Genomic DNA, 13,529 nt, shown 5'->3' with positions numbered 1-13,529 from the left:
AGAGGGTGACTTGACTAAGTATAAATTAGGATCATAGACATATACATAAAATGACACTTAGCAGCTGCATAAATGTATGTATTACAGTTTTAATATAAATATTAAAATGTGTTTTACAAAGAATCGAAAATCTATTGTGTAGTTCGAATGGGCATGGGACTCTGTAGCCATCCCTGCTACACCTTTCCAGGTGGATGAAGGTGGTGCGCAGTGAAATATACAATTACAGTGCCGAGCTACTGAGTCATACAGTGCGTTTAAAATAGAATGTAAATGAGGAGAGAAGAATAAAGGAGCGGACAGAGACACACTCTCTCATACAAAGGACAGTCACACATACTGTTCGTCACCTTGCTTCAGTGACATTTCCTCTGGGGAAAGGTTACTCTGGGTCTTACACATTATAACACATGCATATAGCACAATCACCCCACCACACACACACATACACACACATAATGTATGTACATGCATGAACACACAGAGCAGCCCAAAGCACCAGACACCCCCAATCTGTCACGCGCCAACAGCCTCATCCCGACCAATCAGCTGCCTGTCAGAGGCTTCTTTTTAATATTTGAATGCTGATTGGTCATTTATGGGCAGTAACCAGGTACAGGAGTTTCTCATATGACAGTGATTTATGTGCATGGGTTATTGGAGGGTTACTACATTATTCCATGCAACCTTGAAATGATCCTGGCTGATTTTGACTTAGCTTGAAGGAACACTGTCATTAAGATTCAGGATGTAAATTGATTATCTTACCCAGGGTGTCCTGATAATTACCTGGCACATGGAAATTTCTCTATGAAAAAAAAATAAAAATCTATGATTATGCAGTGGCTCACAGACTGCTTTGTCCATGTTAGAGTAATTTTTGTTAAAAAGTAAGATCCTTTTAGTTTAACCAGAAACATCACTATATACAGCCACCAGACTCCATTCACAAAAACAGCAATTTAACTTAGCAGCACATATGAGCTGCTGGAATATTGCTGACTTGATCAGTTGGTTTGTTTGCGATATTGAGTGACTTGCAGTGGTGGAAGAAATATTCACATCCTTACATAAGTAAAAGTAAAGCACAATAACACAAACTAACTAACTGATCGAAGCAGCTGGATTCCAGCAACTCCTGTAGTCTGCAAGATAAAATACCTGTTTTTGTCAGTGGAGTTTGGTAGCAATATTTAGCAATTTTAAGGTTAAACAAAAAGGATCTTACACCCAAAGCATGGGAAAATAAGTTTAAAAGATATAAATACAATTAAATATATTCTTTAATTAATGTCATTCCCATCAGCCTAAGTGGTGAACATGCTAAACATTACCTTCTCAATATCAGCATGTTCACAATGCCATAACGCATTTATCTCAAGACACTGCTGTGTCAGAGTGCAGTCTCAGTGAAACAAATAAACTCTCAGTCTTGTTCATCGTTTGTTTGGTCAGAACTGAATTTAGCAAAAAGCAACTTCGCGTAAATAATGTGTTGAAACTCACTGCAAAATGATGCTGAATGAACATGTTGAAATTTAATAGTTCATGCAGGAAACTCTTTAGGGAGTTAATTTTGGTTTAGTTTTGCTCTGTGAACCTGCTCTTCTGGTGTTTGAACACTGACTCTTAAAACATTTATATAAAAACAACTATTTCTCTTTTTTCAATGTCATTGATTGTGTTTTTCTTTGAAATATATTTTTGCATCTGTGTGTCTGTAGCTGCTCTCTAAGCTTCTTAAAAAGATTATTGTTTTCACTGCGGTAAAACAAATTTGATATTTGTTGAATTTGCAGAAAATTGCATCACTAAACAACAGCTAAATAAACTTCAGCTCCATTATTCCTGCATCATCTCACTCAAACATCTCACTACAGCTTTCTTCTGATTTAATCCAGTGAGGAGTGGACAGGCCATTTCTCCTCACTTTTAGCCAAAACCAAATAAAAACTGTGGGTGCACACTTAATTTGTGCAAATGATAATCATGCCTATGGGTGACTACTTTAAAATTTTAAGAAGGGTGACGACAAGCAGCTGCAATGTCATGTTTCTTCATATTTTTCATATTTCCAAGTCTACAATTCACACAGAGGATTGTATATTTTAATGGTGGGTATGCCAAGTAGGTCAATACAGGTTTTACATCCTACTTTAACACACTCTAAGAAATTAATTTGAATAGAATAAAAAGCAGAATCATATTCAGTTGGATATGCAGTAAAACAGTGAATATAATCAGCTTGTTTCTCAGATAAACCAGATGACCTGTGCCACACTTGTTGAACTGCAGCTCCCAGATGGCTGAATGTGACCTTTGGCCTCTAGCTCCCTGTACCGACAGTGACCCCGGCCCTGTTCTGTTTGTGAGTCAGTCTGTGTGAGAGTGTGTGTAGTTCAAGGTGACTCTGTCCCAAATGCTGTCGCTGCTGCTGCCTTTTCCTTCCAGGCCACTTGCACACAGCTCAGGACACATGTTCCTTTCATGTACAATACTTTTCTTTGAGTTTTGAGGGTTTGTTTCCGTAAATGTATTTTTTTCCTCACAAATAAAAACGATTAAAAAAAAAATGTTTCTGCTGTAAACATATTTGCTGTCTACAGCACAGAAAGAACATAGTTAACAAAAAGAAAAATCTAAGAAAAAATACATTATTGTGAAACCATAACTGACATTTGGATCTTTCACACCTTAACAAGCTCTTTTGTTAAGCTTGTTTGTGCACAAGCCTGAAAATAACAAACACAAATTCAAACGGTTGCTGTTCTTGAACTCCTTGAGCTACAGTCCTCATCCTGCTCTTCTCTGAAAGTCCACAACTTGGAGTTTCTCACCAAATATTCAAAATTACTGTGAGTAATAACATAGCAGATCTACAGGGGCACAAACATGGTAGAGATTATCTTCATACTGTTGTTTTGTATGCACTCCCGTGACAGGCATAAGTAACTGGAGTCTTAATGTGAGAAGAGAACCATGAGATACTGTGCATCTACATATTGTACAGGCTGTCAAGAGTTCAGTGAGGATTCAACTGGATGTCATTCCAAATAATGCAACAAATCTTCCTCTCAGTCTGTGTTAAGGCCATTGTTTGCTGAGGGTTTAACCCTGGATGCAAATCTACAAAAAGCTTTGGATGAAGTTTTCAAATCATTTTCAATTGTAGCTTAACTGATACATCCTAAACAAAATGTTTCCTTGTCTCCTTAAAGCCAGCTCAGTGGATTCAATCATTAGTGTTACCATTAGAGCTGCTTTACCCGTCTTTGTTTTCCACATTATTGATCTCCTAAAAGCTCCAATGTGACTTATCTGGACCCAGCGACCTAGCGTTTAATCAATACTTCAAATACTGTGATTCCTGTGAAGAGAGGATCTTAAATACAGCTCCTGGGTTCTACAGAGGAAACTGAGGAGGGAAGGGTCATTCAGAAGAGGCTGAATGACCAGGACAGACAAGGGTAAGAACGACACAAGGACAGGACACATACACACAAATTGAAGGAGAGAGAGTCGACAGGCGATGGATGTGTTTGTGTGAGACAGTATTTTCCAGACAATCTAATTCTGATTTTAGACGTGATAACCTCTCCTTCAGTGTCTCACACACACAAAACGTAAGAGTCGACAGCTGAGATAAGACCTTATAATAGCTGTGTCACACTGAAGGACACTAGACAATCAGTCACCTATGTCTGCTGTGGTTGTGTGTGTGTTACCTGACGTAAAGTGTGCGTTTCTGTGTGGAGCGGAGCGACGTGGAGCTGGAGCTGACGCTGCTGGTCATCATCTGTTCCCTCAGGTCATGGATCTTCGCCTCGAAACGACTGTACTCTACACACACACAGACACACAACAAGGACAAACATTGTTAGCAGAATTTAGATGACAGGCTTAGCTTTAAACTTCAGGGCGCTGGCAGAGGTCTGATTATTTTCCATTTTCTCAGAAATGACCTATAAAAATAATCCTGATGTCTACCATTTAATTTAATTTAATTTATTTTTCAGCTGCTATGTTTCACAAATGTAGCTATAATGTAGCTAATGTATAAGAATGAGGTTCATGCCTCTTTATACCACAAACTAAGCTCTGATTGGTCAATTGTCATCTATGTGCACAACACCTATTTGAATAACTGGATAAATCTGAGATGTGACTGGCGATTCACAGGTCTGGAACCAGGTTATTAATGTCATGTAGTCTTTTAACTTTAAACCATTTCTTCCTTCCTTCGCCGACATGCCAACAACTAATAAAACTGTTTTACACTGTGAGAAGGACTGACACACTGTGATACTATAAACCCATGTCATACAAAGCAGCTAGACATGTCGGACAAATCTGACGTCAGCTGCCTACATGTCATGCTGTAGGTGGCAAACAGGCGAGTATCCAAGCGTCACATTATACATGCACACTGATTTCACACAGTGATGCTCAAGCAGCTCAGCAGTGGTGTGACACAGCATCACTGGTGCAGCACTTTCATAGATTCATTAAGCTCATATTTTCTCTTTGGTTGATGATGATTTCTCATGTACTGGTTGAATTAGTTGTTTTATATTTCTATAAGAGTAAACTATAACCTAAACACATGAATACAGTTTCTTCTTCCTAAACCTGTGCAAAACCAGACATTTCCGTGCTGATTTTGCACACAAATACAACAGGGAATCTTCAAACAGCACTTTTAATCTAATTGCCAGGAACAACTGTATCTACGTCTCAGCTGAATGACAAGTAGTAAATTGTGAGAGAACAACCAGTTGGCCAATCAATGCAAAGAGCAATGATTTGCTCATACACTCAGCTTAGCAGCCCAGTGCTTTAGTGTCCTCCTGCTACATGCAGCAAAAACACTTTAGTTTCCGACCCATTTTTTTCGAGTGGCCATAAAAATGTCATTGTGCCTCTTTAATTATAAATGTACATTATTTATGGAAATACACAAAGTGAAAAAACAAATAAGATAATGTGCACTGTCATGTGTTGATAGCCTTCTTTCAGTAGGAAAAAGTACACAAAGGTAAATTTTTAACCAGTTGCTGTCTCAAAAAATGAGACTGGTATTTTTGATTCGGAGTGGCTGTATAAACAGCAGATGTGTGCTGTAATAAATCCTCACTGACTGTTTTCTAGTCTTCTTAACACCACGCAGCTTCCCAGAAACCTCTGAACTAACACACGGATGACAACGCCGCTGGCAATAAGCCTGAAAAAGCCCCTCTGAAGGATGTCCCTGTGTGTGTGTGTGTGTGTGTGTGTGTGTGTCTGAACCATTACTGTGGACTACAGAATCTAATTAACCCTGAGTAATTCAATCACACTCGAGGTACACACAGTCAGGCGCTCTCTCTCTCTCTCTCTCTCTCTCTCTCTCACACACACACACACACACACACACGCAGACGCGCACACAGATCTGGAACCTGCAGTGCCCTCCTGATTTTTTTGCTCCCTATTTCTGTTCTCCTCTCCTTGTTTACCTCTACATACACGCTGAGCCTTCAAACGCTGTCAAAAACCAGCCGACAACACCCAGATCTCAGCTCTGATTTCCCCCAAAGCACTCATTAATCTAACACACTGACACTCACAGACACAAACAACTAAACTGTACTAAAGCAGCTCAAAACCACGCAAGTCTGAAATCTCTGAAATACTTAGAAAAAGATGATCTGTCGTGCTTTTTTCTAGAGCTATGGTTTTAAAACTACACATTGACATTCTGGAAAGAGAATTTTGATGAGATGACAAGGAGCTTCACCTTGGTGTGTCTGATATTTAATGTAACGTGCTGCATTTTATGCTAAAGGTTATGTGCAGATACCATGAACCAGGTCTGAATCATGTCAAAATAAGAGCGCTAAACTTATAGGAGCAAAACAGCCTCCAATCTTTCCATAATCATAAGAAAATAAAAGTGCCCTTTTGCTCAAAAATTCATTTCTTGCTTTAACCTTTAATATTTCCAGTGCTGACCTCAGTCTGGCATTTTCAATCTCAGTTGTAATCCATTATAAATTGATGGATTAACAGTTCTGTCTCCATGAGGCCACTGGTCACGCCACAGAGTGATCACACACATCAAAATAATCAGATACTGTACACATTTTCACATCATCACATTATTTAACTGCCCTCGTCCACACACACTGCCTCAATACAGCATTGTGGGGTTAAGAGCTAGAGATGAGAGAAAGTTCAAACAGAGAGGGAGGAGGAAAACAAGACAGAATGAAGAGAGAGAGAGAAAAGAAAGGATTGGAAACAGATTAATGAGTGTTATTGAGCTTTGATGTATTGCAGCAAAATCACATCTATTGAGGCAAAAGTTTATCAGTCATAGGCAGTGCTAAAACAATAGAAACAAAGACACAGATATGCTGCTCCTTTCTGTGATCCATAGAGCAAAGACGTTGTTGCAGATAAGATATGAGTGTTATTGAATCCTGAGCAGAAAGACAAAGCCTGCGCTGCCAAAGACTGCAGCTATGATCATCTTCTGTTTTAAGACCAAAGCTGAGTGCTGTTACTGAGAAGTAAGAGCTGTAATCAAAAAAAAAAAAATTCTACATTACTGCAAAAGTATCAGAATAGTTCACTTTAGTCAGAACAAAAGGCAGAAAAACAACATTAACAGAAATGAGATTCTTGAAACTAAATCACCAATGTTTCTACATCACTGATAATTTCTTACACTGTCAGAGTCATTAGACCAAAGACAGCGTAGGAGCCAACACGTTAAAGCTGCATCAGTGGTCATTAGAGGAGATAACACAGTGTTTAAAGCACCACAGATTCACAATAGCAGGTTTGTTTTTATTAATCCTCTTAGCTTTATCACGATTCCCCTAAACACTCAAAGTCCCTTGTCTAAAAAGGCAGTGGTAGGGGTTACCTAAAAAACAGTGATGCCAGGATGTTAACAAGTAAAATCAGTTCAAGTCTGTTCTCTCCAAAAAATCCCACTCAGCTGTACTCACATGCTGCTGGCAGACAGGCAGCCTCAGCGTCCGCACAGAAAAGATGCCGGTACGGTGGCTTTCAGATCAGTGTCTGTGTGTGTGAGAATGTGGTTTGAGGCTTCCCGGGATATGAATGAAAGAAAAAAAAACACCCAGAGAGAGAGAGAGAGAGAGAGAGAGAGAGAGAGAGAGAGAGAGAGAGAGAGAGAGAGAGCGCAGATGTGTGTGAAAGAGAGAGATGATGGAGAGGATAACGTCAGTTCCACGTTGGATTCAGCATGTGAGAGAGCCTGAGCAGAAAGATGTAAATGTGTGTGTGTGTGAATAAAAGTGTGTGTAGGTATGCAGTAGTGTGTGGCACAGAGAGAAAATGAGTATGTGTGTGTGTGTGTGTGTGTGTGTGCGTGTGTGTATGTGTGTGTGTTTAAAATCAGTCCAGCGCTGCTCAGCTGCCACAGAAACAACAGATGCTAACTCTCTCTACTACACTCCTCTCTTTCTCTATCTCTCGTTCGCTGGTGCGTTCATTTGCTCCTCCCTCTCTTTGACAGCAGCTTGCTGTAGGGAAGAGACACACACACACATTCATGCACATGCACGCACACACACACAGAGTCACAAACAGACACAACGCACTGTTTCCTCAGGTCACTCATGCAGGAAGCCGAGTCGATGCCAGGCTCTCCTGCCCTACTTTGGCCAAGGGAATTGGTCTACACGCCATACACACACAGAGAGACCAACACACACACCCACCCACCCACACACACATAGAGCATTTTGAATATCGATTTTTGTGGGTGTTCATAACAACTCAATTCATAGTTCTTAAATGGGTTTTCTATTCATTCTGTTTAAAAAAAGACAGCAGCATCTGTCTTCATAAGTATAAGGAATTAAACTCTTTCTGCTGCACATGATTTATGTTTGTCTGTGTCTCCATCTGTTTTGTCTTTCTCTTCATGTCTGGTTTCTGTATTAAAAAATCATTTTCTTCAGCTTTTCTTAGTTCTCTTTTGTACATGGTTGCATGTGTAAAAAACCTTGTACGTATGACATTTTTATCATATCAAAGTCAGCAGGTCGTTTTATAAGCTTCCACAATTCCATCAAACAAACACACACTTCTATCTCTGCTTCGTTCTCCAGGCATGAAACTCCCTGCGAGTGACAACATACATCGAAATCGCCCGATATGAAGTTTCACATGATCAGCATCTAACTGCCCCTGTCAACACATATCACCTCCCTGCAGCATTATCAGATTAACAGTGAGAGAGAGCTACAGAGACAGAGAGGGGGAGATGGAGAGAGAGATGGAGGGAGAAAACAAGACATAATGGAGAGAGAGATGGAGAAGAGAGGAGGAGAGGAAACAGAGAGGAGGAGATGGGGGAGGGGTGATGACAGAGACTAATGGCTCTGGGGCTTATATTCCCTCCTTCCTTCATTTACCTCTCCTCTCCTCTCCTCTCCTCTCCTCTCCTCTCCTCTCCTCTCCTCTCCTCTCCACTCCTCTCCTCTCCTCTCCTCTCCTCTCCTCTCCTCTCCTCTCCTCTCCCTCCCTCCTCTCCTCTCCTCTCCTCTCCCCTGCTCTCCTCTCCTCTCCTCTCCTCTCCTCTACTCTACTCTACTCTACTCTCCTCTCTCTGGAGGAGCATTGTTTCTCCATTCAGCAGCTGGCAGAGACCTTTTCTGCATTGTACAGTTTTACTGCTAAACCACCGGAGACAGGCAGTTCTCATAGGGTTGTGTGCATTGCACCAATATTTTCCTTTCCTCTATCCTTTGTTTCCTGTTTACACAAACTTTGCTCGAGAATAACTGATTATGAATAACTACCATGAGTAAAGTACATGTATGTACTGTAGATAATCCATGCTCATTCCCTTTATTTACTTTCCTGTATGGATTTTAATATGTTTCATGTCATTACTGCTTTAACATTTTAACTTTTCATGGCTTGTGTTAGATTTAAAGGTAGCCTGTGGGGCTTTTTTTACCACTGGGTGGGGATATGGAGCAATATTTATTACAATATTCCCTGTTTTGTTTGTTTGTTTGTATCATGCTGCCATTTTACACTGCTCCACTGATCGACAGTTGGTGGAGGTAAAGCTCAAAGAAGCATATCAATGTACCAACAAAGGTAGAAGAGGAGTGTGAGCTCACAAACATGGATGCAAGATGTAAAATATTCAAAACATTTGGTTTGCAGATGACTGCACAGAGGATGCATTAATGCCCTTAGTGAACAACTTTGTTTCAAGAAAACTCTACAGGGTAGCTTTAATTCTCAGCTTTTCTTCTACTCTTTCATTTTTCAGGCTTAATCATTTTACCTTTTACTTTACTTTTGCTACTGCAAAAATCTGTTTTCTCTGAAGGGATAAATAAAGTTGAAATATATGATATGTACACAGAGATGCTCACATATATACACAACATACACCTATACCTACCTACAGTATACTCATATATACATGGTTCCAAAGTAAATAAGAGCTTGTGCAGGACAGGCAGGAAGATAAAAGCAAAGTCCCCCCTTAAAATTACAAAGCAAGATAAACAGCAGAATAAACAGAATGAAAAATTTGCTGAAACTTTACTGCAACATGAAGGAAAATGAAGATGGTCAGACTGTCTAATAGGATATAAATGAACATTTTCAAGAAATTTATGGGCTATACTAGTTTTTTAATCATTTTGAGGATGTGCATCTCAGACTACAGGAGACATATTAACAAGAGTGTACTCGTAGGACCTAGATATAAGAAGCGTTTGTGGACAGTCATCAACTCCTTCTGTCATGCGTTTGTACATATACAGTGCATTCCTTGTATCTGAATTAATAAAAAAAAATCCCTCACCTGGAAAGCCTGTTGGATAAGTGTACAAGAATCGATATAAGGCTCTGGCTCTAAAAATAGCAGTACTGGAAGAGGCTCATCTATAATTGATACAATACATTGCAGTAATCTGTATTGGTATTGATTAAATGATCAGATTGCAGAGGAGATGAAAGGAGAGAAAAGGGGGACTAGAAGAGGGAAAATAAAACAATAAAAGAGAGCAATGTTCTCATATAAATGTAGTGAATTAAAGTTTAAATGTCAAAACTGAGGAATGTGTTTCATCTGTGGCAGCTAATAAAAGCCCCCACATGACAGTGACGTGGTAGATCTCATATCAGTCACCTTCCCATTACAAGTGACACTTAAATCCCCCAAATCACTCTTAGTGGGTGGTGAGTCAGACCATTACCACAGACACCAGTAACACTGGAGAGGAGAGGGAGGGTTGACAGGTTGAAATGAGGGGAAGCAACGATGGAAGAGGAAGGAAAGTGAGCAAAAAAAGAAAAAACAGATCAATTAAATGAGGTAGGAAAAGAAAAGAAAGCTGTAGCTACTGTATGTATTCAGCAGATGACAATCCCACGACTTGGTGTCTGAAAGCCCAAAGATGGAGCTGTTAATCTCCTACTTAACAACTGGTGCACCACACACACAAACACACACACACACACACACACACACACACACACACACACACACACATAGTGTAATAAGCAGGCTAACAGAAGTGAAGATAATCCTCTCTGCATCACCTCAGTATTACTGCTGACAGACACCGCCTCTGTGTGTGTGTCATGTGTAACAGTGTGTGTGTGTGTGTGTGTACAGCATGTGTGTGACAGTTGTGTGTAATCCCAGTGACTAATACTGCCGTCAACCTGCAAGCATTACCAGTCCCACATCAGGCAACTTACGGCACCGGAGGAGATCACACGTTAAGTTCACCACTGCGACATTTTGGTTTTCTGATGCGTGTCCAGGTATTTTCTGTAATTTTCTGTATGGGTGTGTTAGATACTTGAGAACTGGGAATTAAACACTTCACTTTACTCAATGCTCCCTTTATACTACATGTATGCTTTATTCTTTTATACAGTGTATGCCCATTTTCATTCATGGGTAAATCAGCCACTACTACTGCAGCATAACATCCTAGCCTCGCCGACCAAACATTTGGTGGCTGTGTTGCATTATGGGTAATGTAGGCACCAGGTTTTTTTCAAGGAAGAAGAATGCATGGAATTAAAAAAGTCATATCTCTGGTTCTGCTGCCCTGATTTTGATACTTGTTTGTGCATCTTACTTGGAAAATGCTTAATAAATGAAACTGTTATGGTTTGAGGGTAAAGTGACAAATACTGTGATCTCTTTAAATATCTAAACACTCCTTTTACTGCTGTTGAGGTGAGGGCAAAAATGAAAAGGGATTTTTTCATGAACTTCGTTCTTTTAGTGTTTTCTGGTGATTATATTCTAAAAGAAATGAATCTTTTAGTCGTATGTACTCATAATCTACTTCTAATGCGCCATAGCACACTCTAAGTTAAGTTAATTCTCAACCAAGTAACATCTTAAAAAATCAAGCAGTGGCTAATTTTGGGACAAAATCAAGTCCAACAGGCCGTGCCTGGTCAAATACATATGAATCTGGCAACAGACATATTTCGGAGCCACAGGTTTGACATACAAAATTGGCTTAAAATAGCCTGAAACGTGATGAGGGACGCCTGCATTACTAATGCAGCATGAAGACTTTTCACGTTCCATCTGCTCTACTTCAAATAAACACAGATCTATATCTGCTGCATCAGCTTAAACCAACTGTGTCTCTGTGCACACGCACAGACACACACACCATGAGGTGTGCAGTCTTGTGCTGTGTTTGGCTTCAGCGGGGACCCTATTTAATACAAATAACAGGAGGAGACCTGCACACACACACACACACACACACACACACACACACACACACACAGTGAGACAGACAGTTTTCCTCTCCTGGTGGAGGTCATTATGAGTTCCTCTCTTGTTGGCAGGAAGTGTTTTCATGAAACAGAGGGAGCACTGCTGGTCGCTGCATGCTGTAGCCACAGGAACGGGACAAACATGGACCTCAGATGGACACACACACACACATACGGTGCTGACCAAAGCTCAGCATGGACAGAAGGTTTGATATAGAGTTCATTCAACAGTCACTAATGAGGTCTGTAGGAGAGTCACGACACAGACACACACACAGACACAAACTTGACTTAGACTAACTGATGTGTTATGAGGATTAACATGAGAAAAAAAATCACTAAATGCTCAAGTAGAATTGGTTACTTGAATATAGCGCATTGAAAACACTGAACATTAAGGCCACAGGACAGTGGGCTCTTACTGAGGCCAGCTGGACCACCTCTGATACCTACTGTGTGATGACTGTAAGAATTCCAATACAACACGTGCAATACCGAGAGGGAGCTGGACCGAGCCAAACCAACAGACCTTCGAACCAGTTTGATCTTTTTACTCCAGTATCAGCAGGATTCAAAGAGACAGCTTTTTGACTTTTTTAAATGAACACCTCAAAAAATCTTGTGTGTAACAGAAAAGTAGGGCAGGAGGACAGCTTCTAGCAGTGACCAAGAATCATGGCAAAGAGCAAAAGTGTCAAAATGTGTAGAAACATAAATATGGGGAGCCCTTCTGGCTTAGGAGTCCACAACATTACCCATCTCTTTCTCTTTTCCTGTCACCTCTCTACAATCAAATCACTGTTAAAATTTCTTAAAAAATGCTCAAAACAGTCACACTTTTGTTCACTTCTCAGCTGTTTATCCAAACTGTGTGTTCAGTATGTTCAAAACAATTCTCACTTCACCAATAATTCACTACATGTAGCAATGAGAATGTCTCCTCTTTCCAGTCACGCCCTGAGAAAGACCCAGTGCAGGTTAAAATCAGTTGATATTTTCCTGTTTTATTCATGAGATTTTGTACTTAGATGGTAAATATAGCCCAGAGGCTGTCCTTTGTCTACAATTCATTAAATATGCTGTGAAACCAGCATACTAAACATGCTAGTGTAGAAATGGTTTTTAGTGTCTTGAGAAATTCCTCTGGATGTTTTGATCATTTTTATATAGTTTTTTTGCCTTTTATTTGCATTGAAATTAGAATCTGTTGTAACTACTGTGAATCCAGGCTTAATTCAGCCGCCAGGCTCCACAAAGGAGCAGGCTACTAACTTTTCAGAGCCACATTTCAAGCTACATGTGGTGAGTATTAGATTTTTGTTGGAGTATTCGTTTTAAGAGCTCAGGGTGCTATCCATGGTGCTGATCCTACTTCACACTTTAGAGCAGACACAAGGAAATGCACCAGTGTTCTCACTGATGATTCCATAAAGAGAGAAGCCAAATACAACCAAACTCCAGACTGACACAAGATATCATTATTCCATTCAGATGTGTGCCCACTGCTGTACTCTGTGATCCCTATAGACTACTTGGTTTTAAGAATCCCTGCTCAAGAGACAACAGTAGTGAATTGAAAAGAGAGCTTAGCTGTGAGTTTAAAGTATTTGTATGTCAACTGTAGGATATTAGTTACATATTCCCTGTGCTATATAAAAAGGCTGATGACATCCTGAGTTTCTGCACTTGGGTCCTACTCATCTCTGATTACACTAAGTGTAACAACTTTT

At 40.1% G+C, this 13,529-nt stretch overlaps 1 protein-coding gene across 1 annotated transcript in view; it reads right to left on the bottom strand.

Annotated features, from left to right (window-relative positions):
- Positions 1-13,529, bottom strand: part of LOC108902608 (disks large homolog 1-like) — a 103,095-nt gene that overhangs the window by 16,713 nt on the left and 72,853 nt on the right. Inside the window, 1 exon segment of the mRNA XM_051077524.1 lies at positions 3,726-3,840. Coding sequence (XP_050933481.1) covers positions 3,726-3,840 — 115 coding nt within the window.

Source organism: Lates calcarifer, linkage group LG17 (genome assembly GCF_001640805.2).
Source record: "Lates calcarifer isolate ASB-BC8 linkage group LG17, TLL_Latcal_v3, whole genome shotgun sequence".
Classification (NCBI taxonomy): Eukaryota; Metazoa; Chordata; class Actinopteri; family Centropomidae; genus Lates; species Lates calcarifer.
This window is presented reverse-complemented; position numbering and strand designations above follow the sequence as displayed.